General features: G+C 37.5%; 5 protein-coding genes across 7 annotated transcripts in view; 2 read left to right on the top strand and 3 right to left on the bottom strand.

Annotated features, from left to right (window-relative positions):
• LOC137586641 (uncharacterized) overlaps nt 1-17,670 on the bottom strand; it is a 45,673-nt gene extending 28,003 nt beyond the window's left edge. Inside the window, exon 1 of the mRNA XM_068302749.1 lies at nt 17,159-17,670. Coding sequence (XP_068158850.1) covers nt 17,159-17,303 — 145 coding nt within the window. The 5' untranslated portion in view covers nt 17,304-17,670. The remainder of the gene's footprint in view (nt 1-17,158) is intronic.
• A 271-nt stretch (nt 17,671-17,941) lies between these two features.
• On the top strand, nt 17,942-20,218 carry LOC137585933 (zinc finger protein 664). Of its 3 annotated transcripts, none has more exons than XM_068301969.1 (2): nt 17,942-19,445; nt 19,523-20,218. In XM_068301969.1, the coding sequence occupies exons 1-2, from the start codon at nt 18,064-18,066 to the stop codon at nt 19,527-19,529; spliced, it is 1,389 nt and encodes a 462-aa protein (XP_068158070.1). In that variant the 5' UTR covers nt 17,942-18,063; the 3' UTR covers nt 19,530-20,218. The 3 variants fall into 3 exon arrangements, with proteins under 3 accessions (XP_068158070.1, XP_068158079.1, XP_068158085.1); XM_068301978.1 differs by having other exon boundaries at nt 17,942-19,449; XM_068301984.1 differs by having other exon boundaries at nt 17,942-19,449; nt 19,495-20,218.
• Nucleotides 19,500-19,732, bottom strand: sloth2 (sloth 2). The gene has a single exon (XM_068302007.1). It carries the CDS (start codon nt 19,730-19,732, stop codon nt 19,553-19,555), a length of 180 nt encoding a protein of 59 aa, XP_068158108.1. The 3' UTR covers nt 19,500-19,552.
• Nucleotides 19,672-20,244, bottom strand: sloth1 (sloth 1). The gene is made up of 2 exons (XM_068301997.1): nt 19,877-20,244; nt 19,672-19,813 (listed from the first exon to the last, which is right to left on the bottom strand). Exons 1-2 carry the CDS (start codon nt 20,028-20,030, stop codon nt 19,746-19,748), a joined length of 222 nt encoding a protein of 73 aa, XP_068158098.1. The 5' UTR covers nt 20,031-20,244; the 3' UTR covers nt 19,672-19,745.
• Nucleotides 20,245-20,508: 264 nt separating this feature from the next.
• cm (AP-3 complex subunit carmine) lies at nt 20,509-23,150 on the top strand. Its single transcript, XM_068299820.1, has 6 exons — nt 20,509-20,663; nt 20,729-20,816; nt 20,885-21,210; nt 21,282-21,441; nt 21,961-22,413; nt 22,479-23,150. Exons 1-6 carry the CDS (start codon nt 20,629-20,631, stop codon nt 22,662-22,664), a joined length of 1,248 nt encoding a protein of 415 aa, XP_068155921.1. The 5' UTR covers nt 20,509-20,628; the 3' UTR covers nt 22,665-23,150.
• The last annotated feature ends 2,434 nt before the right edge of the window (nt 23,151-25,584 follow it).

Raw genomic sequence — 25,584 nt, 5'->3', positions numbered from 1 at the left:
TTTTGTATGCCAAATCAGACATTTGACATGCCAAGATGATGATGATGATGGCCGAATGACTATGGTCCTCTCTATACATATATTGATTCAATTGAAAATTCTCTCGACAATATCAATATCATCTAACTTGTAGCCAGATTAATTTTTACATGCCTTAAGATATGGCTTACGTGCTCGGCTAATCATATAAATTTGTCAATTTATGTCTTATTGTGTAGCGAGCCTTCCATGCATATTAAGTGGCTAAGCAATGGCGAGGTGCGGGTAAGTGGAGGCTGCAAAGGAATTCTCGTTTCTTTCTCGTTATTCTCCTCCAGCTTTGGAACGAGGGGGAGAGCTTACCATCAAATTTCAATCACATTTGCTTAAGGTTGACTATTTTTAGAGAGTCTCATAACACTTAATCACTATGCCCAGTGAGAGTGATTTGATTTCGACAGTGTTCAAATTGTTTGAGTTGGGTAGACTGAAAACAAAATACCACAGGATATCAATGGCCATAATGGGTGTTCCATCATGAGGACATCCTATGGTGTAGGTACCTACCATCAGCCACCATGACCATCTTTTAAGTGGATCTTAGGACAAGGAATTCCCTAAAAGAACTTCAAATTACTAGCTATTTGATGTGAATAATAGTCCACGACAAACACCCTGTATTTACACACAGGGTATCCCTGTTTATCCTGCTGCTTACTCCCTCGCCTCGCCGTCATGCTATGTAATCAGTTTTGTCTGTCAAGAGTTTGACTTCCACTTTCGACTTTGTCATTGCTTCGGTCTTTAATGCTCCTCCTTAGAGGAATGCCACTCGAATTGTGTTTTCTTGCAACAACAGTAACAACAAACAACAAGAAACGGCAACAAACATATGGCTGAAGACTATAGGTTTTTATGTTGTATGTTTTTTTCTCTAGGAAATTTGATTTTGTCCTATTTATTTAAATTTATTTTCACTTTATCTGCAATTTGGTTCCGGCTTCCTTTTTCCCTTCATCATCGTTGCGTGAGCATCGGCGTTGGCGTCGGCATCGGCATCGACGTCAGCGTTAACGTCAACGCCAACGACGCGTCGTTGGGTTGTCGAATGCTTTTATTTCCTTTTGACGCTTCCGTCGAAAGCAGACAGACCCAAACGGGAGATGAAGAAGAGCAAAAGAGAGTGACAGGACGAGAGAGAGGTGTGTCTGTGTGTCAGAGAGCAAGAGGAAGAGAGACTCTTGGTTTGAGATTGAGCCTTATGCATATATTACTGTTACATCGACGTCACGTTATTTCATTTTTCCTTTCGCCTTATTATACTCTTCAGGCGAATCGTAAAAAAAGGGTATATCAAGATTGGTACAATGTGCGTAATAACCAGAAGGAAGCACTTGCAAAAGCTCACACATAAACATGCGTGTATGTATGTATGTATGTGTGTATATATTCCTGATCAACATCAGTAGGTTAGTAGAGAGGTTTACATTTATGAAATACCCTTTCATTTATGATCAAAATTCCATTAACATTAGGAAGATTTCTATTTCCAAAGTAAGCTTCAATGCTACAATCGGCTACACAGATAAAAGCCGAACGTTTGCCGAAGTTATATCGGCTTGGCCTTTGCTCGCTTTTGCTCAAAGTCGTACGGGTTCGGGAAACTGTCCAAACCGTTGACACATGTAGAAACTAAATTAGTCTCTCCTCTCTTATGGTAAAATGCACTTGAAAAAATGGATTTTAGTTTTGTCGTGGGGTATTTTTTGTCGGGTATTCGTTAGTCGTTACCCTATACATATCTTGCCAGATGGAATTTGTCCTTCTCTCTGTCTGTGCCCTTTCTCCTTCTCCTTTTTCTTATTTGCTCTTCTGCCTCCCGCGGCGGAGATTGACGTTCGCGTTGACGCTGACGCTGATTGTGTGCAAATGATAGCAATATGGCAACAATCTTTATGTAAACACCCTCGGCCTTCTCGGCCCTTTGGCCCCCTTCTTCACCACATGCCAAGCCCCTTTTGCCACCACATAAGCAACTACCTATAAATATATGTATACAATTTCGCGTTGCGCTTGTTTGCCATTGTTATCATTATGATGATAATAATAACAATAATGACGATGATGATGATGATAATGATGATGGTTTCATTCTTTTTTCCTCTTCACGCTTGTTAGACAACTGCATAATCCCAATCGAAGACTTTGACGCGTTAGACACGATCTGACAGTGAGTTCCACAAACAAATTACATTAGGGGATAACATCAGCCTTTTCTAGTATGATGATATCATGGGTTTAGTTCTTCCTATTAGTTTGCCATTGGAAATCTCGGCAATTGCGAATACTTGGCAAAAACTCAAAGATCCTTAAACTGGTTTACTTTAGGACTCTCTTATCAAATGTAAGTAGGACCTAAAAGAGGACTCAAGTGGCCAACAATCCTCTTACACCAAGTTCGATCCGCTTATTATATCTCATGTCTATCGCATTATACATAATTGAAATGCTCGCTCACATAAACAAATTTAATTTCGTGTTGAGGTGTTTTGCCTTCTCCTTTTTTTTTTTTTGCAAAGTTGATGAGAATGAAAGCGAGAATGAAGAATGAGAATGAGAATGTTGGGTGAAGTTGCAGGTGTATGTGTCATGGCATTTTCTCACAATGTCCTGCTGAGAGAAGTCTCATGTGAATTTTTGCGCTTAATTAAATTTTAATGATACACTTCAAACACCCACACACGCACACGCAGTGCGAGAGAGAGTGAGAGAGAGAGAGAAGAGAGGTGGGCATACACTACTAAATCATGCCCACAAATCCCCAAAGGATTTTGGCAAACAAACGGAAACAAGGGCAACAAAATTGCAATAATAAAAGTGTCTAGCAAAACAGGCGTAATACTCCATACATTTTGTTCCCAACATGTCCCTCACGCCACGCCTCCTCCTTTACCAAAAAAAAGGAACAAAATGAGAAACCCAACATTCATATACATATGTATATATCATCTAAGATCCGCTCTAAGACCCACAAAAAGCCGCTGCTGTCCCTGTGTAGCTGTAGCTGCTCATGCAAAGCCTCCACTTAAGGCACACGCGGCGTATACGCAATTAGTTTGAGTTTAATTTATGTCGCGAAGCGTGCAAACGAAATGACAAAAGGATAAAAAGCGTTACCCCAAAAATAAAACAAATAAAAAAAAAACGAAAAGAAAAGACCCAAAAAGAAAAAAAAAAAAAGTAAATTAGGCAGCTACCCAAGGACAGCAATTTAACTGTGGCTCTAAGCCAAATTCTGTAAGTGGCAATTAAAAAGCTAAATCAAAAAACAACAAAAATGAAAAGGAAGGATAAGGGATCCAGCAAGAAAAGGCAAGGAAACTGCTAATGAAAGACAAGCAAGCTAAATATGCTTGAACAAGACAAACGAACAAAACAAAAAGAAGATAATTATAAGCCATCAAATAATTGGTAAATCATATTATGAATATTTCAAAAACATTTTGATCCTTGCAACAGTTCAAGCCTGAATAGAAAAGATGAAGAAAATTAAGCCCTTTATGTTCGACATTATTGATATTGCTACGATACGATTAAATTCCTAATAGATTACAATAACAATTTGCTTTTAGTCTCTCCTCGGTGGTTTAATGGAAACCTTTCACGTACGTAACTAGGTGGCTTTTTTTCCCCCCTCTGCTTCGTTCAGCCCTTGAGAGATAAGATGAGATGAAGGAGATGTGCAGGATTTTCTTTTGCAATTGTTTTTCTCTACCTCTCTCTCTCTCTCTCTCTCTCTCTCTCTCTCTCTCCTCTCTGTCTTTGGCACATTATTCTGTAATATATATGTATCACTTAAAAAGTAGCATCTTTGTATCATTAGCACTCTGACACTCTTGCCCTTCCACTAAGCTTGCTGTGGTCTGCTCTTTTTTAGTGGCATTGGCCATTTTTATTTTTTTTTTTATTTTGGCAAGACAAAGGCAAATTGAATGAAAATGTGTAGCATACTTAGCGGAGCCCTCTCCATCCGCTGACAAGTGACATTGAAATAACAATAACAAAAATGTATACAAAAAGACAAAAAAAGAAGAAAGAAAATGCTTAGAAAAATGGCATGCCAAGTAGTAAGAGATGAAATGGGAAACCCTTGGTTAGCCAAAGTGGAAGATGGTCGGGTGGTGGATGCCATATTGGCCATTTGATTCAAGGCAAAATGTAAATGACGCCATAATTGCAGGAGCATCATCATCATCATCAAATGGAGCAACAACAAATTCAGTGCGGCATCAAATGCGTGCAACAAAGCGTTGCAAATCGAATACAAGGCTACAAAAGACCCACCGAGTTTTTGACCCACCACAAGCAAACCAACCAACCAACCAACCCTCATTAACAGCCCCTGGAAAGAGAGGAGTCTCAGCCGTCAGAGGTCCACCGAAAACCAAAAAAAAACACTCAAAAACGAAACGAAATACGTTTAGAGGTATCAGCATTTATGTTCGTAACTCAGATTCTAAAGCCAGGAAACGAGATTTTCCCTCTTTTTGGTTTCTTTTGTTGCGCCCCCGCTTTATTTTATAGCCACTTGTTTGCCCCAATAGCCAACTTCCCACCAAACTCCAGCCTCTCACCCTTTTTCAGAACATTCGGCTGAGGCATCATTTGCTTGGTTAGTTTGCCTGTTGTTTGATTGTTTGCCCAAAGGATATTAAGTCAATTGCAGCCCAGAACAGTGTGAGGTAGAGCAAGGTATCTTCCCTTTCTCTCTCTCTCTCCCCACACCCTGTCTCAAAAAAAAGGGGGCAAACAAAACGAGCAAGATAATCTTGTGCATATTTAATTTTATGATTTTTGGCAGAAAATTGAGGTAGGCTTTTGGGATTATTTCAAATCGACTTGAAGATACTCTTACACACACAGAAGCTAACTTGGCTTATGTGAATGTCATGTATGAATAATAAGTTGAATTTCCTTCTGTCTCCTTTACACAAACTTTCTTTTCGATTAGCTGCCTCTTACTTATAGCCTACTCTTTCTATTCTTAAGCAATTGTTACGCAAAATACTAGCTATCTCTCTTCCGCATAGAGCACCCAAAGGGGTTTGTTGGATGTCAGTCAATTTCTAAATCGACTCGTTTGCTAATCAGATTTATCTATTGAGTGGCTTTCTATGTGAAAATTGAATAAAAGAAAAGGTTTGGTAAAGTTGAACATATGCATTTGATAATTCTATTAATCTTTTCTTTCACTTTTCTTATTTTTTGCCTGTTTTTTTTTTTTTTAGTTTGACGCAAAAGTTTTTCACTTTTTATCAGTTAAACCATTTTGGTTTTCATCTTTCATTCCTTCTCCATTCCCATCATCATTAGCATCATCATCATTATGGTCATGATTCGAAACTTCTGGCCTTAAGCTTGACCCGATTGGTTGGATTGGGTTGATGGTTTTTTTTTTTTCTTCTTTTTTTGTTTGTTTGTTTCTTTGCCAGGGTCTATATCCTTTATCTGTTATCCTTTACTGCGGTTGCTTGACTTGGTTGACTCAACACACAACTGGCCACAACTTGACTTGCTTTTGGTTGCTTTTGTCTCTTTTGTTTTCTTTATTCTACTCTGTTTGTTTATCACTTATGTAGATCTATTTCAAGGCACACACACACTGGTAAATGGTCCTTTTTTCTCTCTCGTATTTATAATTACGTATGTATTTGTTTCTTCCATTTTGACTGATTCTGGGAATTAAAGGGAAAGCTAAGGCAATGATTTTTTTTCTCGATAGGTTTTCATATTTAGACTGTTTAGTCCGATCAACTTGATAACTTGAGTAAATAAACAAAGAAGAAAAAGAAAATCTGCCCACACTTTTAAATTTTCAAGTTTACTCACACACAAAAATGATTGGCAATGAACAAAAAGAAAGAAGAAAAAAAAATGGGCCAAAACACTGCATAACGATTGTGTGTGTACCCCCTAATGGATGGATTTATCATCAACATTGGGTTCACATACTTTTCTCTAGCACTATACTCATTATGCCCCGTAAATTTTCACATTTCACCTAAAAATTCATTTCATTTTGCAGTCAGTTAGTTAGACATTAAAGCAAATAAACAAATTTTTGAAATATAAACCAAATGCAAACAGAAAAAATTTAAAATTTAAATTCAAATAGTTTAATTAAGGTATCATAAAGATTTCTGTTTATCTTTCATGATTTTTTGCCAGTTTTGAAAACTTTCATTTATGAAAATTTCATAGAAGTAGATAAGTCATCGAGTGGCTAATTCTTAAAATGTCCCAAACTGACGTTTATGTCGTAGCAGATGGGGGTCAGAGGTCAGAACGAGGTTCGGTTCATGATTTTCGACCTAGCCACATGAATAAACACTTTTAAAGTTCATATTTTGTTTACATAAACATAAACAAAAGTTGAAAAATTCTGAATACAATTCAATTTAATGTGGAAATATTCCTAAAGGCAGTGGCGAATCATGAGGGAAAGAACCCCCCCCGCTCCCAGTAAATTCTCAATTTTGAGATAATAAATTATCAAGTTTGCATTTTCCTTAATATTTTACTTTTAACCACTGAACTTTGCCTATGTTTTTGATTCCAAAGGTAATTTTGAATTCCATTTCTTATAGTTTCCATAAATAAAGATACTTATAATCTAATTTTAAATATGAACTAGCAAATAGAACAATCTAATCTTTAATTTTAAGTATTTTCTACTTAATGCTTTCATTACTTTGAGTTTTCTTAATGGTTACAATCATAAGTACTCCAAATCAAATACCCATTCAAACGATTTGAATACTCTTTAAGTTCGACTTTACATATAAACTAGGTATTATTAGAACTTATTAAACAACCCTCGAACTCAAATGTGACTACATGGAGGGTACGTGCCTCTCCTACTCGTTTTCGTATGCATCTCTTAGTTAGCAACACATTTTGTATCTGAATTTGCATTTTTTGCATCTGCATCTTTTGCTAGTTTCTTTGTGGTGATGTCTGTTTTTGTTGTCCTTGCTGTCCTTGCTGTCCGTGTTGATGTTGTTGTTTCCCTTCTGTTGCAGGCTTTGGGTCATTAAATTAGAAAAATTCCAAAAAAAAACTTGCAAACATTTTCTTTGGTCGAAATATTGAAACTAATTGTAAGATTCCCAAAAATGTATTTAAACGTTTTGAAATCATCAATTCATAGTAAGGACCTTTGTTTAGTTCGAATGTTGTTAGCCTTCCCAACCCTACACCCCCCCCCATAGTTGAGATGCCCATTCAATTGATAGGCATTTGCAATGACATTTCGGTATAAAAGACAATGCATTTTGTGTGGATGGAAGGTAAACACAGTCCAAAAACCAATTTCGGGTGTGGGGGGGGACGGTATCAGTTAGTCATGCTCCTTTGAGCCTAGTTCTAGTTCGACAGCAAACACTCATCAGCACACAATAGAACTGTGTGTTGATATGGCCAGCATGTTTGGCAGTTGACAGGGAACATTTGGGCCCAAACATACATACATAAATTAGGCTTGGTCAGTTAGTAATTTTTCTTTTACTTTCTGTTGTTTTTGTTCATTTGGCTAATTATACATAAATTGAGCCGCTTTTGCACAACAACAAGAACAACAACAATCATAAGCCCCTTTGCAACAACCGAAAATGTAACTCCCCAGAGTTGAGCCAATTTCAATTTTCATTTCCATCTCCATCTCTCATTTCCATAGGCATTTCCATTTGAAAATGTAAATGAAAATGCTTCTTCTTTTCCCTTTTTTTTTTTGGTTACTTTTGGCAAAAATGATATTGAATTAAGTTAAAGCCTTTTGTGTTGGCCTGCTGGCCGCACAGAAGCCATCATTAAGACTACCTGTTTAGAGGCTTCAATGCTCAAGACAACAACTACTTCAACTACTGTGCGGTGTTTCAGGTTGGCTACCTGTTGGGTCATTAAAGAGTGTCGCCGTTGGTCTAATGTCTTGTTTTGGGTCGAGGCGTGTCTTGTTTTTGCCCTGCCATGCCCTGCCCTGCCCTGCCTTGCTTTGCCTTGTCTGAAAACTTGTCATAAAACTTATCAGCGGGTGATAGAAAAGGGGGAGAATCGGCCAAGAACTATGCATATATAGAGGGAGATAGAGATAGAGAGAGAGAGAGAGAGAGAGAGAGTGAGAGTGGAGGAGGGGCCGGGTTAAGCCCTTCTCTCACACTTGTATTGCAATGCGTTTTTAATTAACTTTTATTGCCAAGGCACGGGTGCTGTCTTCACTTTTCACTTTCCACTTGACTTTTCATATAATTGAATTTACAAAAACTTTCAACTCTCTCTCTCTATGACCTTATCCATAGAATGTATGAGATTCATGTGTCATGTTCTCTGTTGCTCTCTTTCTCTCTCTCTCTGTGTTCTATTTGGCTCCTACCATGCATGTCATTTTGAATTTAAATTCAATTTGCATGAAGGTGGAAAATTTTCTTGGCAACATCTTGACAACATTCTGATTAGGATTTCTAGAAACAAGCAACCTCCGACCGTTGCTCCTTGGGATGGGTGGGGAGAATCTACTTAACATTAATGAAATTAAAAAGCGTGAACAGATTTTCTTCACCAAGAGAAAGACCCCGAACGAGAAGGACACAGGAAATAATGTCAGAGAGGCAGAAAGAAATTGTAGCTGGACCCCAGAAACCATTTCAACTGTGACACATTTAATAATTAAACAACATTTTTTTGTGCCAAAAAAGAAAAAATATAATAAATTCGAAAAAATTATCAAAGCTAAATTAGGGAAATGTGCCAGACATCTGTCTGTCTCCTAATAAGCTTGATAATGAATATATTTAAAATGATTTGAATCACAATTTATGACAAAAACCACAACGAGGCCCATAATATTCGATAAAACTCGTTTATAATACAATCATTCAAACTAAAATTTCATTCATTTTTAGATAAAAACTTATTCAAGCTTAATTGGCAAACTAAACTAAAAAAAACTACTCTTGATCTCATACTCATTCATTTGAACTTGTTGTAGAATTCATTTTCAATATTCATATACATATATTCGAACTGACTTCACCCTTTCTGGGGTAAGAAATTATTTCACAATCAATTGATTGTATTTTTAAAGCTAAAAATTTTAAAACTTTAAATATATACTCATTAGGAAATAAATTATTAGACAAATACATATTTCAATGCACTTTTTTGAAAGTTTTGAATATATATCAATATATTCGTATATACTCATAGAAGGAGTGGGGGTTTGTAAGAGTTTTGCCCTCATTCCATGCTTGTTACAGATCTGTTCCTGATATAGATCGATTTTAAAGCAAATTTGAATCGAAATGAAAGAATCAATAAAGTTATTATAAATAATCATATTTCAATAGAAAATTTGTTTGTCTCTTTTTAACTTGCTCGTATTTTTTAGCACTCGGTATTACTTTATATTACTATTTCCACTTTTGAAGACTTTTGTGACAAAACTCATAGAGATTTTAATGATAAGTTTGTTTAATTGTTTATTATAATTGATCAATTTACTGCAAATACTTTCCACTTCAAAGGTTTATAGGCTTAGACAAATCCACTCGGGGTTTCGCATTTGTGACCACTTCTATTTGCATAGACTGTACTCGCATGTAGTCGCATGTATACAAACAAAAGGTGTGTATGTATGTATGTGTGTATGCGTGTTACCTTTAATACAAAGGGTGTTAATGTTTGTTCAAGTGCCCAACACGAGACCTTTTCACTACAGTGTTTATTCGTTAATAGTAAAAATGCAACTGCTGGCCAAATATGCCCTCTAATGTATGCAATAAAAAACAAGTATGGCAAATTTCAACCCATTGCATACTTTACGGAGTAGATTTCTGTATATACTATCCATATGTAATAATAATAACTTTTCTTTAATATAGAAATTTTCGATTTGATGTTCACTTGGGCAATTTTCGGGTTTAGTTCTCTTGCAATTAAAGTTTAATGCCGTTGCGGCAATTAAGTGTAAATCAGTTTGACATTTATGATGAGTTGCACTTAAGCAATATAAACTGTGAATTGCATGTTGCATGTGGCATGTGGCAGGCAATGGTGGGTCGGTGGTTCGATGGGTCGATGGGTCGATTGGTTGCAGTTCGGTGGCAACATCAATTCGAAAAAGGATTGCGTGACATCCATCATGTGTGTGTGTGGGGGCGGCTGTGCCCTTTAACAAAAAGGATTCAACTTGAATGGTTTCCCCCCCAGCCGCAGTCCCCGCTCTCCCTCCCACACAATGCCCTACTCTATGGTCACATAAAATAAATGAAATTTGAAAATAATAATAATACTTCAAAAGCGAAACTCACGCAATCGGTGGGAAAGTAATGGAAAATTCTTGGTTTGAGGTTTCTCTCTCTCTCTCGCCCTCTCTCTCTCTCTCTCTCTCTCTCTCTCTATTTTTTTGTATGTGGTTTTGTTTTTCTCTGGTTTCTGGTTTTATTCGTTTGCAAAAATAAATGCAGACTGATGTTTCTGCCTCTCAATGTGTGTTGCAATGTAAATGTGGGCGTGGCTGAACATAACACAACACCAAACAACATTTACAAAAATGTTTCGCTTGCTTTTAACATTAATAAAACAAAAACAAAAGAAAACCAAAAAACCGAGGCAAAAATATTGTGGAAAAAGTACCTAAAAAAAAAAAAAGGGAAACAGATGAGGACAACATGCCAAGAGGAAGGAAGGAGTTGGACGAGAATGGGGGGAGGCATGGACAGGGCAGAGCCATAACCGTTGAAGTTGCTTTTAAACCAAATTTCATTCGCTTCTCTTCTTTGTTTTCGGTCATGATCCAGTCACTAAAAGCGATAAAAGACAAAGATACATACATACATATGCACTCACACATACATGTGTATATTTTTTTTATAAGAAGTTTCCTATTAAATATCAATTTTTGCTACTTTTCCTTCTAAAATCAATTAAAAGTTTGCACAAATTTCTAAATAAATGGCTTAAAAATACCAATAAAAAGTTTATAATTAAAAAAAAACCATTCAAATTTCATTGAATTTTTTGTGTGGATTATGTGGAGTTAGAATATTATTTCTTTACTTTAGTTTTATTACTTGAAGTCTTCTTTTAATTCTAGTCCCAATTTTCTTTTCTGTATTTCAAATATTTTACTCGATCTTTCAATTTCTAGTTTTCTATTTGCGGCTCAATTTTCTTTATAAACTATTTCCGTTTTATGTCAATTTCATTACAATTGACTTGAATGTGTTTCAATTCCACTATTTATTGTTTCATTCCATTTGAAATTTAAATGTTTAGTAGTTCAACTACGTATTACTTTAAAAAGGTTTCCATATCAATACTTTGCCATTTTAACTACTTTTTTGTTCTATTCAATTTATAACTAATTCAATTCCATATTTATGATTCTAGGTATAGCATTCCATTTTCAATTTCAATTACTTTGTAGTTATTTACACCCAATTCAATTTTATTCATTTTATTTCACTTGTAAGTAATTGTATTTAGATATTGCTATATTTTATAGTCATAAGTAAATCCATTTCATATTCTATATAACTTTTTTTACTCCATTCCATAGCCATTTTCACTGATTCCATTCCGTTTCCCAAATAACTAATTTCATTCCATTTCATTGTCATTACAGTTCTAATCCCATTTCAATTCCACTTCCATTCACTTAAAACTGATGACAATGCTTAGTATAAACTTTAGTAGCAGCTTTGAGAGTTACAAAGCAATGAAAACGTTTTCCAATGTCCGAGATAAACTTTGGAAAACGTTTTTCATTCACAATTTAATGCCCGTAAGGGTATCCCGCATGTCCATTATAATGAAGAAACACTTTCTGTCATTCTTGTTCTTGTTGTGAAACAAAATAAAGTCGACATATTTCATATGCATGTGCGTCCTTGGTTAAGTTCCAGGGGTATCGAAGGGCCAAGAGCAGGTTATTTAGGGGGAGGGAGGGGCTTCTGCGATTGAGTGAAGCATAACATTGGGGGCTTGTTGCTGGCCGGGTTAGCGGGGGGCCTGATGGCTATGTTGTCGTCATCCTCGTCGTCGACAACCACAACAGTTGACAAATTTGGAAAAATTGCAACAGCGACAGCAGCCAGATGCTACCCGAGGGCAAAGAGGCAGTCACCAAAAAAGAATATTCCAACACGAGGAGGACACAATCTGCTCTCCATACCAAAGAAAGAAAGTAACAAAAAAAAAGACACGAGATTCCACAATTGAATATTTCGTTCGAAGAGTGTGGGCAATGCTCGGTGTATGTGTGTGTGTGTGTGTGTGTGTGTAAGTAATAATGTGCCAAATTGTTGACGACGAGGCTGAAGCTGATGAAGATGCCTCCAGTCTGCCTTCTGTTGGTCTGTAAGCGTTGCCCCTCGTTGTTGTTTTTTGCTTCTTTATTGTTTATTATTTATTATTTCAGTTAATAGAGAGAGAGAGAAGAGCAACACAGCTCTCTCGTTTTAAATGTTTATGAAACACAACAAAAATGCCCCTCTCCCCCTCTTCCACCTCGTTCGATTTAAAACTTTTAATGCCTTTTTGCCGCCGTTTTTGAGTTTGATTGATTTCGATGTTCTTGATTATGGCGAATATTTCAAACATACAAAATTAATCCATCAAGATTCTTATTTGCTATTATTTAATCAATATAAACAATAAGCCAACAACAATTTGTTTCAATAATTAGTTCAATATTTGGGATCTTCTCAAGTGAAAGTGATAATGAGAAAACTGAAAATGTGAACAATTTTTGTCCGCCTACGAGAATGAAATTATGATGTCCGCTTACGTAATCCGTTCGTCACTAGGGTTTTCACTGTAGTTGGTTTGCAAGGACAATGCTTTAAGCTAAGGATACCTCACAGTCTTTTATACGTTTTCTATGCTAAATAAATTTAAAATCTATTATTCACCTGGCGAATCTTGAAAAAAGGCAAATAAAGCTCCCTAAGGTATGCAATAGGTGAATTTTTTTTGCAAACTTTAACGTAATTACAACTATAATATGGTTTATAGACATTTCCTTATAGCCGCCAAGCATTGCAAACATTCTCTACTGCGTATTGCATACTTTAGGGGGGCAAAAAAGTTTAAATTGATAATATTCTGCAACAATTTTGCATCTCTCTGGGTATATAGTATGGTAGATATGCATTTTTGCTTTTTTTTTATGTTGTCATAGTTGATTTTTAGTATTTGAACGTAGCAAAAAAAGCAGTAAAATTTTAATGTACGTGACTCTGACGAAGAGAAGAAAAAAGTAAGAGGAAAAATTGCATATCTCGTCTTCACCTGAATATTAAATACGTTTTTATGCCCCATTTCTTGTGTGTGTGTGTTGGTGTGTGTGTTTGTGTGTGTTGTTAAGGCCTTGATTCGTTATTTTCATCTTTAAGCATCTTCAGTGGGATTACGTTTCAATATTCAATAGGCACTCTCTGCAGACACCCCCCCCCCTCCGCCCTTTCCACCAACTCCCCTCATGTGACATGCTGTGCCCCCCCTGTTATACCCATCAGTTGAATGTATGTATGTATGTGTGTATATAAGCCACATCAACAAAAGTTTGGCAAAAAGATGCCAAAAGTTATTGTTTGGTATATACATAAATTCATATTGGTTTACTTATATACAAAATATGTATACAGTTTTTTTTTTTTTTTCTTCTCTTCTTGTTCGTTTGACACTTTTCATTAGCTGCAAAAAGATGGCAAATAGCCTGAAGAAGCCTGAAAATTGAGAAGTTTTTCCTGAGAATGAAGAAGAACGTTCTGCTTAGATGTAGAAAAAGTTTTGGTTTTTTGAAGGTCTTCCACGATATCAGGATTTTGACTTGTGTAAGTGTAGAAATGTATGTGTGTGTGTCCCTCTAATATCCCTTAGTTGCCCTTAGAACTTATGTAATTAGAGAGTGAGACAGGCAAAATTATTGTGCAAGGTCTGACGTTGATGAAGACGTAAGCACTTGCCCTGTCACCCCCATCTGCACCCTGCATTAGCTTCAGCTTTAGCAGCTCCATCTCCATTATACTGAAAATGCGTAGTTGTAATCGTCTTAGTTGCAGCAGCAGCTACTTAACCACAAAACAGTTACGGCGGAAAGCGGAAACCAAGACCACTTCACTCTCATCAGTTACTTGTGGCAGTTGTTCGCCTGCCATTGGCCTGCAAATGACAGTTAAATGGAGTGGCATCTAATCAGCTGCAAAAGCACCTGAAGTAACTGGCGGAAAGATAAAACTGTATGGTCCATGGACTCTGTTGGTTTGGTTGGTCTATCTGAGATTTGTCTGTCGCAAATAACGCGAGGCCGCATATTGCTCATGGGGATCTTGTTTTTTTTCTCGCTTTTTCTATCCTTCGTTATGACAGTTTGCTGATGCTCCTGCTCCTACTCCTGCTGCTGCTAGATACATACAGAGAAGCCAGTTAACACAGGTTCAACCAGACAAAAGGTGCCAAAAGAAAACAAACAAACAAACCCAAAACAAAACAACACAAAAAAATGAAATGACGCAAAACAAACAGAAAATAAAAGAAACGAAAGAATTTCTGTGTCTACTATAAAGTTTAATTTCCATGACGGACACTGCAAAATTTGCAAAGTTTCGTCTAACCAATGTCTGCATGAAACTTTAATTTAGACCAGAAAGTCCTTTCTTGCCAGAAAATTACAATTTTCATATAGAAGGAAGAGATTTTTAAAGCAGATCTTCAAAATCTCAGCCAACAGACTGTACTTTTAAAGCTTAAATCAAATAGAAATTCTCAAGGTTGCCGGACAATTTCAATTTCTATGATGTTCCAGTTTCCAATTCTTTGTTAAACTTGGCATTTTGAAAAGACATAAAACGAATAAAGAGTATAATTCTTTTCAGTGTATTCTAACATCTGTAGATAGCCTAGTTTTAGAAGGCTTGGCTTTGATTTGAGCGGTTTTCTTTATTCTCTCCCCTTTTTACGCTGTCTCACATAGTCTCTCTCTCTCTCTGTCTCTGTCTCTTTCTCTCTTTCAATTTTTATTTTATTTCGCTATTCTTCGCCATGGTTTTAGGTCTATTTTTGGCCTTTGTTTGATGCCTTTGTATTTGGCACAAAAGGTAAAATTCCCTACACTTACATAGCACAAAAAGATAATCCACAAAGTGCATAGACCCAAACAGCGATAGAATAAAAATAATCAATTTATTTACATTCATCTGCAGCAGCAAAACAAACAACACAAAAAAAGTATTTAAATTCACTTTAAATCATAAAATCTGAAGAGATTATTTCTAAGCATATTTCTTTAGCACAAAGTTAAGCGATGGAAAATGTTTTTCTTGCTCAGTTTCATTTATGAAAATGATATAAGATTCAATTTTAAAATTTTTCCAAAATTCTTTGAAAAAGAAGAATTCCATTTGGGAAATTTAATATTTTGAGTGCATAAATTTAAAGTTTCTAGTTGTTGAAAGATTCCAGATCCAGACCGTAACGAATTTTGATTTTCCTCAATAAGTAGTACAGTCGAATCTAGAAATAGTGAACCAAGATTTTTTTTTAACAGAATAACCTTGATGAGCCCCTGAATCAAAAATATAACTCTTAGATGAGTTGCTTATGATACAAAATATGATTCTAAAACAAGTCTTGGATGATTAATCGGTTAAAATATGACCCAAAAAGGAGTCGAAACTGATTAAAAGATGGGAATCATTTAAAACTATTCAATTAGAGGTTAATTAATCTGCCGTTTTCTTAAAATTTTCATAATTTGTAATCCAAGTCACTTGGATTTTGGAAAAATATAAGCATTAAAAAGAAGTATCCCTTTCAGATTCGCAAAGTTAAGAGTTCTTAAGAATTGTTAGAACTTTTCAAAATTAAATTGGCAGTAGAATCAGGCTATAACGACACTCAAGGGACCAACGATTTTCATCCGGATTACAATCGGAAGACGTACTAAACGGGAGGCCCTTTCTTTCTTATCACTCATCGCACTTTAGTCGGACTGACGTTATAAGCAGAGTCGTTATAACCAGATTCTACGGTATTTTGCTCGTTCTAATGGCGCGACTCACCCTTTTTTTTTTGGTTAAATACCAAGAATCAGTAATTCAGGTAATCAGAATTCAGGAATAGATGCTCGATCGACTTTTCGATTTCATTGTCTCAAAACTCCGTTTTATATAACATGTGTTCACTGTACACATTCAACTCTAACTAAAGTTTTTCTCTTTTCATTCCCATTAAAATTCTCCTTAGTTTGAGTTTGAATACTTTTGGTATAAAATTCAAATTACTAAAACGTTAAATTTTTCGAGTATTCTAATTTTGATGTTTAACTGAATACTTTTCTCGAAGAAAATTTTCATTTCTCCAACCTCAAATAAGGTCCAAAAGTGTCTTGAAAATAAAGTAAAAGAAAAAGATTGATAATTTGAAAAATTGGTTGTAGTTTCCTTTTACGTATACGTTTACTTCAAGGGGAAAATGTGGAAATGGAAATCTGGAAATCAATGTTTAGCATTCTTCTCGCTCTTCTGATTTCATTTTGATCAATCATAGGTCAGCTTTGGACACTTTGGCCTTCTGCAATGTCGTCTCGTCTTGGAAAGTTTTGGTCAACTTAAGTGCTTAACACTTTTTTTTTTGGCTTTCTACGCTCTGCCGCGCATTGGCCGGACAAAGTTTATACGTTTTCTTTGCACTTTCGCTTGGATTATAATCTTTCCATACACACCTACATATACATATGAATGTACATATATGTATATATATTCTTTTCCCTCGTTTTCCCCACATACATTTTCTGTCTGTGTGTACTTTCATATTAATAACATTTCCTTATGACCTGGTGCCGTCGCTTGGTACCGCCTGCTGCCAGCTGCTGCTGTCCACTTGCCACATTAGCACCGGTAAGTTAGCCAAGGTAAGAGGGCAGCGGGTGGTGGCAGAGGGCGGGAAAAAACTCTTGCAGTATTTTAATTTCTGTGAGTACCGTTATGTCTGCAAAATGCAAGTGGCAAATACCACGTCAGACCAAATTACGTATACGCCGAGTGGCAAAAGTTAAAAAGAAAATAATAATCGTCGAGCGGGTCGAAAAGGGGCGAAGGCAGGAAAGGGCTGGCTCACTCACCTCTGGTAAACAGACACAGCTGTATAAGACAAACGTCCAGCCAGCGGAGTTGCGTGCCGGCAGCGCTATGGGATTTATATTTGGGCTTGTTGCTCAATGCCATTGCAGCCAATGGGGAGAACTTTACATTCTGTTTGTGTGGCATAAAACAGAGTTCTTTTTTTTTTTTTTTTTTGTTGTTCCCCCCCCTTTTGCTCAATTATTGGTCTCTTCTGCCAGGGTGCTGCTGTTGCTGTTGCTGTTTCTGGCGCTTCTGTTCCATAAATAATTCAAATGCGCCTTGCAATTAAACTCACACACCCGTACACACACCGTACGCCCCTTAAACACACACACACACACTTGAGAGGGGAACAAACACAAAACAAAAAAAAAACAAAGAAATGTATGAAGTTCAAATAGTTCACAAGACTGCAAAAGTTCGCGCCAAAATATTGTTAAACACAAATCGCGCAGAGAATGAGAGAAACTCTAACGCGTTTCGTTTTTGATGGAGGTTTCGCTGCTGTCGAGTGCCAGCAAACAACTGAGGCGCCAAATGCAAGCGCAGCTGGCTTTATGCTAAAACACCAAACCGAAAAGGAGGCCAAAACGAAACCAAAACAAAAACAAACAAATCTCAGCATGTCGACAATCAAAAGCGCGTGCGTTGAAAATGTTGCATGTTTTGCGGGAAACTTTTAAAAAGTGGCGCCCTCTTCATATCAGTGTTGCCAGACGAGGTGAAAAGGTTCGCGTTAACAAAATTCAGGATTTATGTTAATTAACAGGCGCTGTTAAATTATTCCCTTTAAATTGTTCTCGCATTGAATTTTGGCCAAGTATAAACAAAGTGTGTTTATTTTGGCATCGTTTGAGGTGCAGAGACATTATGAGTTTCCATTAAACGTAAGGCACCTGGAAAGATGAGCACCGGAAGTAGCCTATGCAAAGCCACGGCCCGGCTACATTGTCTCACCTGTTTGGTTAAACTGGACACGGAGGAGGAGTGTAACGAAATTAGATCGCAGTTAAGGACTTCACTGGGCCAATTGCTTAATTGGCAATTGGAGGAGCTGAATCAGTTGGAAAATGAGTCCTGGTTGCCCCAGCAAATGTGCACGAAATGCCAACAGTTGGTGGAAAATGTGATGAAGTTTCAAGAAATGGCCCAGAAATGTTGGCAACAACTTATGGCCCTGCTAACAGATGACATCAAGGAAAGGGAGCTGGAGCCCGAGCCCCAAGATACGGAACAGCAGCCCACTTTTGAAGTGGTCTATGAGCAAACAGTTAGCAAGCCAATCCATGACGACGAGGACGACGATGCTGATGATAATGGTAATGGAAATCACCTACCTACTGAGCGAGATCCTGATCCCTTTCACTCCGAACCAGAAGATGCCAGTGCGGAAAGGGAAAATAAATCCTCCAAAGGCATAATGCGCTTCAAGTGCATGTTGTGTCGTCGCAGTTTTGCCCACAAGTTAACCCTATCGGCTCATATACGCAAGGTTCACGAGGGTAGCAAACGGCCATTCGAGTGTGATAAATGCGATAAATCCTACAGCTTTATGGGCGGCCTCTATACCCACATCAAGGAGGTGCATGAGCCGACCGAGCGTCGCCATATCTGTGATCAGCCCGGCTGTGCCCGCATCTATACCAGTTCCATAGCCATGCAAAGGCACAAACGTCTCAAGCATAGTCCACCGACAAGACGCGGTGGCGGGAACGGCGACGCCACCGGCAGCAGCCAGCGCAAATTTATGTGTGAGCAGTGCGGAGCTAATTTCAATCAATCGGCCAATTTAAAATATCACAGACGCACCAAACATCCCACCGATCAGGAGGCAGCAGCAAATGAGGAATCCAGCCAACAGCATTATTGTGAACTCTGTCAGAAATCATTCCATTCTCGTTACACTTTACGCTATCACACGATGCAACAACATGGCAATGGTCAGAAGGAACTGCTGCCACATGAATGTGAGATATGTGGCCGTCGTATGGCCAAGAAATTCATGCTACTCCAGCACATGTTGATGCATTCTCGGGATAAATTACCCTGCGAGCATTGCGGTCGTCTCTTTGCACGCAAATTCGAACTGGAGGCCCACATACGGGCAGTGCATCTCAAGCTGAAGCCATTTACCTGTAAATACTGCACGGAGAGCTTTGCCTCACGCAAAACCCTGCGCCATCACGAGTATATCCATACGGGCGAGAAGCCCTACGTGTGTGACACCTGTGGCCAGGCGTTCAGGCAACAGACCTGCCTCAAGAATCATCGCAAGGTGCACGATAAGTAGGTAAGGCTCTATCTCACAGCCACAGAAACAGATTATTAGTGTTAGTCAATAACTGAGACTTGTTTCTCTCCAGGAGGTGAAATCTTTAATGTTTAATTTAAACTCAACTAGCATTGGCTTCGTCCTTACTGCTGACCGACTGTTTCTGCTCTCGCTCTATATATGCTGGTAGATCATCCAATGGCTTAAAATACAAATGGACAGACTGTGAGCCAGCCATCATGGCAAGCAGGGCACAGCCCATGAATTTCATATATTGACCCCAAGATACGCCAGCGGGCATGATGATGATTAGTTTATTCTGTGTTACTCTGTGGATGGTCCTCTACGTAGTTTTTAGCCTGACGGCGCTTAAATGTGCGATCTGTAAAAGAGACCGAAAGACGATTAGACCAAAAAAGAAAGGCAAAACAAATTCAAAACTTACAGAAATTAGTTTCGCCCACCGTCCAATTGATCATGGAGAATTCTAGGGCAGCGCCCAAGACAAAGAATATCGGCAAGAACCTATAGATGCCAAAACGTTGTTTACCCGGCCAACTGTCGAGGAAACGTCGCACGTAGCTGCTATGGAGATTCATGTGGCGCCGGCGGGTTATATAATGTATTTTCGATTCCTTTGTCTTGAAATAAGTCTCAAACCAGCTGCCAATCACCTTATCAATTAATCAAACCATCAACTGTTATCGTTAAGAACTCTATATAGATGAGCCAAAAGCACTTTATGGCTTATATATTTTTAACAATAAACCAGAATTCCTATACTCTACAGTTTGACAGTCGTTGGGTTGCAGGTAAACAGCTGTTTTTTTCTTTTTAGTTTCTTTGGTAACACTAAAACTCAACTCTGCCTAAGATGAGCATCACAGCGCTAGTGATGGTTCACAGTCACAATGTGAATAATTTAATGATTTCTTTAAGTTACTGCTAAATGTATTTAAAGATAATTTTTAAAGAACATGACTTAGAAAACTTTTATTTTTATTTGCTAATACAATTTTCTTTTTGGGCTGTGACTTTTGTATTTGTTTATGAAATATTTGTAACTCTCTCACATAGTCACAGCTGCTTAGCTATGGCTCATCTCTAGCATACCTGCTGCATCTCTGTCTAACCCCCTATGGCCAGCTAAGCAAATTTAATTCATAAACAAAGGCTCGAATATTTATTGTATTAAGTATGATACACAGCCTGTTCATTGTAAACAGCAGCGGGTAAGTTGAAATTACAATTGAACCTTTAAGCAATGCTAAGACATATGTCTTTCAAATCCAAACAGCGAGGTATTCCTAGAGAAACACTGGCGATCTGTTGTGTCGCGTTCCGTTTGCGAATACTTTCTCGATGCCCAGCGTGCGGCTCCATATGTAAGTGTTTTTTATTCGCAATGAATATATTTATATGTATGTATGTATATTGATTTTCCTTTTTCCAGGATGTACCACCAGTGATAGCTACTCCACACTATTATCTGATCACTGTGCAGCGTGATAATGTCTCATTGGTGGCCGCCTGTAAACAGGAGGTACCGCCTCTATTTGTCATTGAGTTCCTGCATCGTGTCGTTGATACATTCCAAGACTATTTCGGTGATTGTTCAGAGACTGTGATTAAAGATAATTATGTTGTGGTCTATGAACTGCTGGACGAGATGCTTGACAACGGCTTCCCCCTGGCCACAGAGAGTAACATATTGAAGGAGTTGATTAAGCCGCCGAATATATTGCGAACCATTGCCAATACGGTGACGGGCAAAAGCAAGTAAATATCAGATGAGATTTCCCCCTCAAAACTCCCACACAGTTTGCTAATTTGTTTCGTTCATTTTGCAGTGTTAGCACCACATTGCCATCGGGTCAATTATCAGCCATTCCCTGGCGTCGTAGCGGTGTACGATATACCAATAATGAAGCCTATTTCGATGTTATCGAGGAGGTGGATGCAATTATTGACAAGTCTGGTTCAACAGTATTTGCTGAGATTCAAGGGCATGTAAGTGGAATACCATGGGAAAGAACTTGCGGGAAGGAGTTTTTAGTTTCGTTTCGAGGTGATCCAATTGTCAGTACAAGAACTGTATCTGTATCTATTCCACTCATGTGTATATAGAAAACTGAGATAGTTCTACAGGAAACTGAAATATCATAGATTTTGAAGTGAAGTTTAGAACCTCATTTGCTCTATTTATTATCCAATTACCTTAAAATTCTTTAAGGAGAACACTTAACGGTGCCGACTTGCTACTAGATATTGATAATCCAGTCCAAGAAAATACTTTTTTAAACTCTAATAAACTTTTATGATTAGCCGTTTGATATCTTTCTAAACAGAGAGTTGTGTTAATGTGAAATGAACTAAGCTTCTGACTTGACTTAAGTTAATCTCTCACGGTATCTTTTGCCTCGCTATACTAGTAATTATAGTTTCCATGAAAAACCAATTAAATCTGATCGAAGTTCTATTTATTTCGAATATCAAAAAATTTGCTATATATATTTGTTTTTCTCTCAGATCGATTGCTGCATCAAACTATCTGGTATGCCCGATTTGACGCTATCCTTTATGAATCCACGACTCTTCGATGATGTCTCATTCCATCCGTGTGTGCGATTCAAGCGATGGGAGGCCGAACGTCTGCTCTCTTTTATACCGCCTGATGGCAATTTTCGTTTAATGTCCTATCACATTAGTTCGCAATCTGTTGTGGCTATACCCATTTACATACGTCATAATTTCTCAATTAAAACGGGTGAACAGGGACGTTTGGATTTAACAATTGGTCCAAGAAACACATTGGGTCGCAGCGTGGATAAAGTGAAATTGGAATTGACAATGCCAAGATGTGTATTGAATTGCCTGCTTACACCGAATCAGGGTAAATATACGTTCGATTCGGTGACCAAAACACTATCCTGGGATGTGGGACGCATTGATGTATCCAAATTGCCAAATATTCGTGGTTCGGTAAGTTTCATCGCGGAGATTCATTATCTTTTATTAACCGTTTGTTGTTTTTCTATTGCTGACAGGTCTCCATAACGCCTGGCACAACGAATATAGATGCCAATCCGTCGGTTAATGTGCAATTCCAAATCTCACAGCTTGCCGTATCGGGTCTAAAGGTCAATCGTCTTGATATGTATGGCGAGAAATATAAACCCTTCAAGGGTGTCAAATATTTAACCAGAGCAGGCAAATTCCAAGTGCGCATGTAAAATCGAACTTTAGCGTCAATCTCTTGCCTCTTGTAATTGATTTAACTGTTTGTGTAAAACTTTCTATCAGCTTTAATTAATTGTACGAAAAAAGAAAAAAGAGTCATTGTCATTTCATCATTTAAACTTTTCTCTACTCCAACTCCATTCCCTCTCTAGAGAGAGAGAGAGAGAGATGGAGAGTCTCTTTCTCGTCTGTCACATATTTAACTTCACAAGTTCAGTTGTCTGTTTGTCTTCGTCGCCATATTTGAAACGAGCATCGGTGTCGTCGAGACTTGGCCAGAAGAAGAATCTTGGCCTGGTCGTTTGACTGGAAACATGAAATTGCACACAGAGAGTTGAAAACCCGTGGGCAGAGTCAGATTCAGAGCCAACAGAGCGGCCTAGCAACAACGCAGCAACACAAAACAAAAACAAAATATATCAAAAAAGTAAAATATAAAGAAAGAAAAAAAGCCAATAAATTTAAATGAAAATGCAAAACTTGATTTTACTCCCAAGTAGATACAGACATATGTATCTATGCATACCCCCGTACAGTGTGTAATGGCTAAAAGAGATACAAGTTGAAACAATGTCCATAGTCTTTGAAGAGTTTAAAACACAAAATTCTTCTAGATTTCAAAGAATAAGGCATAAAAATGATTTATTGTGCAGATGGATGTAATTTTCGATGTTTTCTGAAACTATTTGCGTTTAACTTTTGTAGAATGCTACTAAAGTTAGTTGAAAAAGGATGTCATTAAACTAAATATTTCATTTTAGAGCTGTTACTTCTTATCTTAAAAGGGGATTTCACTGTAAAACGACTGGGAGACAAGCTTGCAGTTTTTTTTTTTTTTTTGCCTTGCCTGCTTTCTGACCAAGAAGAAACCGGTTACTTGCCTTTCGGTCTCTGATCAAGCCATTCCCTGCACTCCCGTTCGGTGCCCCGCATTTTTTCTGTTACCTCCTTCTCCTTTTTTGGGTGCGGCGTGCAACGGTAGCCATAGCCAACAAGCGCCACCAAGGCGAGAGGATAATATGGCTAGACATGTTATACACACCGAGAGGAAGAGTCTCTCTCCTTCTCCCTCTCTCTATCTCTCTCTCTGGGGGGGACTTGGGGAAGACGTCGAAACACCAATTGTTGGCGTGGGAAACATTTTTTTTTTTAATTGCTTCAACAATTTTATACGTTCTATTTATCAATTTGTTGCACAGCATGACATTTGCCTCATGAGGTGCCTCATTAACAGCTTCAAGTATGTTGCCTAAGTCTTTCGTTACCGCTGCCCCTCGATTGGCCCCCATCACCCGTTTCGGCTTTAGCCGCCAGCCCTGCTTATAATTTTTATGGCATTCCAATTACTAAACTATGTCTGAGATTTTCCTATTGTAATTGATGCTCAGTCTCAGCTTGTATCGATCGTTCGCCATGCCAAGCGAAGCTAGTATTAAACCTATTTGCATACATATATTGCATGGCATGAATAATGCTTACATTTTATCTGACAGATCGAGGCAATAAATCATAAAAATATAAACATTTAATAAAAAGTTTTGTTAACTTAACTGCAGTTACATCAAAATAGCATACAAAAAGCTATCAACTTTCCATCGTTGTTTTATGCAATTCACACTATACTTAATAATTATTAGATACCAATTAAATTGTTCATGCATTCATCAGACAACCACAAAATGTTTGTATCAATTTCGAATCATATAATATATATATCCCTGATTGATTTTTTACCCTTGGCCGTATAATAAAAAGCTTCAAGTTGTTCACAGAGATTAAAGAAAACTTTCGAAAGGTCAGCAGACGTTTCCTACAAGTTCTTTCCAAGAGTCAGCCCTTTATAGACTTGGTTTGACGGTACCAGGAAGCCTTTTCAAAGAGCTCTCCACCTTCCATTCGACCGCCTGAGGGGCGTAGCCGTAAATAGCACCACAAATATTCATGGAATATAGAAACTAAAGCTATCCATGAGCTAACTAGGAAGGAATAGATGTTTTTTGGTAGAGAAAGAAAAGTCTCTAAGCGGTTTACAGGGTACATGAATCATCTCAGAGGACACTTTAATTGATTAAAGTTTTTGCCTTCATCATGTAATTCATTTGTTCTTATGTCAGTTGATTTCAGTAATCTATTGCACTTACTTTTTCTTGCAATATTAAATTACTAGCATTTGCTATAAAGCAAAGTCGGCCAAACAAAGTGTTTGTATGCCTGCAAGAGTGAGCAAGATAGCCTCTATTTGGCTTAAGAATTGTAATAATTTCGTTTCCAAATTTTCTTCAATTTGATGTAATATGAAATTGTCATTGACCAATTTACAAATGGTTATGGTTATATAAAATCCTAGCCAGTTAGCTAGTTATACATATATGTTATGTACTTGTCAGTTACAATTTAAACACTTTACCCAATACATTGGCACGCTCTAATTTTCTTGTAATAAAAACTTGTGCAAACAAATTTTTGAGCTGGGGAAACTATGTTAAACGAATGTGCTAAATGGTTTTCTTTCCTCACCAAATGCATATTGCATGCTATGTGAATTGGTTGGGAAGAAGAAGAAACGATCTACTTGGTCTAAATGTTGGTCTAACTTTAACCAAATTGAATTTACCTTTGAAATTAACCTCCTTGACTTGACTCATGCAAATGGAGACGGGGCAACACTTCGATCACAAGTCTTCCATAGAGATATCCTAAGTTCAATGGTTTAACATTTTACCTTCACCAAAGACATTACAACTTTTGGCCCACTGTGCAATATTTACTCAACTAAAAGTGTTCAAATAGTTTAAGTCTAAGAGAAAAAGGCCAAACTTTTGTTAAAACAAGCAAACATAGATAAAACATAAATGAATTGTCATTAGGCATAGGCGTAGTCAAATTCTACTTCAAACTGATTGTGAAATGAAT

This window comes from Drosophila tropicalis, unplaced genomic scaffold, assembly GCF_018151085.1.
Source record: "Drosophila tropicalis isolate 14030-0801.00 unplaced genomic scaffold, ASM1815108v1 contig_158, whole genome shotgun sequence".
NCBI classification, from domain to species: domain Eukaryota; kingdom Metazoa; phylum Arthropoda; class Insecta; order Diptera; family Drosophilidae; genus Drosophila; species Drosophila tropicalis.
Note: the sequence above shows the minus strand (reverse complement) of the source record. Positions and strands in the feature narration are given on the sequence as shown.

What these genes read in the sequence shown, in the direction of transcription:
- sloth2 (XM_068302007.1), bottom strand. Translation starts at nt 19,732, where the DNA reads ATGCCCGCTGGCGTATCTTGGGGTCAATATATGAAATTCATGGGCTGT.
- cm (XM_068299820.1), top strand. Translation starts at nt 20,629, where the DNA reads ATGATACACAGCCTGTTCATTGTAAACAGCAGCGG. An exon ending in CCCAGCGTGCGGCTCCATAT is followed by an intron (nt 20,817 to 20,884) that starts GTAAGTGTTTTT and finishes TCCTTTTTCCAG; the next exon opens with GATGTACCACCAGTGATAGC. An exon ending in TGCCAAATATTCGTGGTTCG is followed by an intron (nt 22,414 to 22,478) that starts GTAAGTTTCATC and finishes TATTGCTGACAG; the next exon opens with GTCTCCATAACGCCTGGCAC.
- sloth1 (XM_068301997.1), bottom strand. Translation starts at nt 20,030, where the DNA reads ATGAATCTCCATAGCAGCTACGTGCGACGTTTCCTCGACAGTTGGCCG. An exon ending in GGTGGGCGAAACTAATTTCT is followed by an intron (nt 19,814 to 19,876) that starts GTAAGTTTTGAA and finishes TCTCTTTTACAG; the next exon opens with ATCGCACATTTAAGCGCCGT.
- LOC137585933 (XM_068301969.1), top strand. Translation starts at nt 18,064, where the DNA reads ATGAGCACCGGAAGTAGCCTATGCAAAGCCACGGCCCGGCTACATTGT.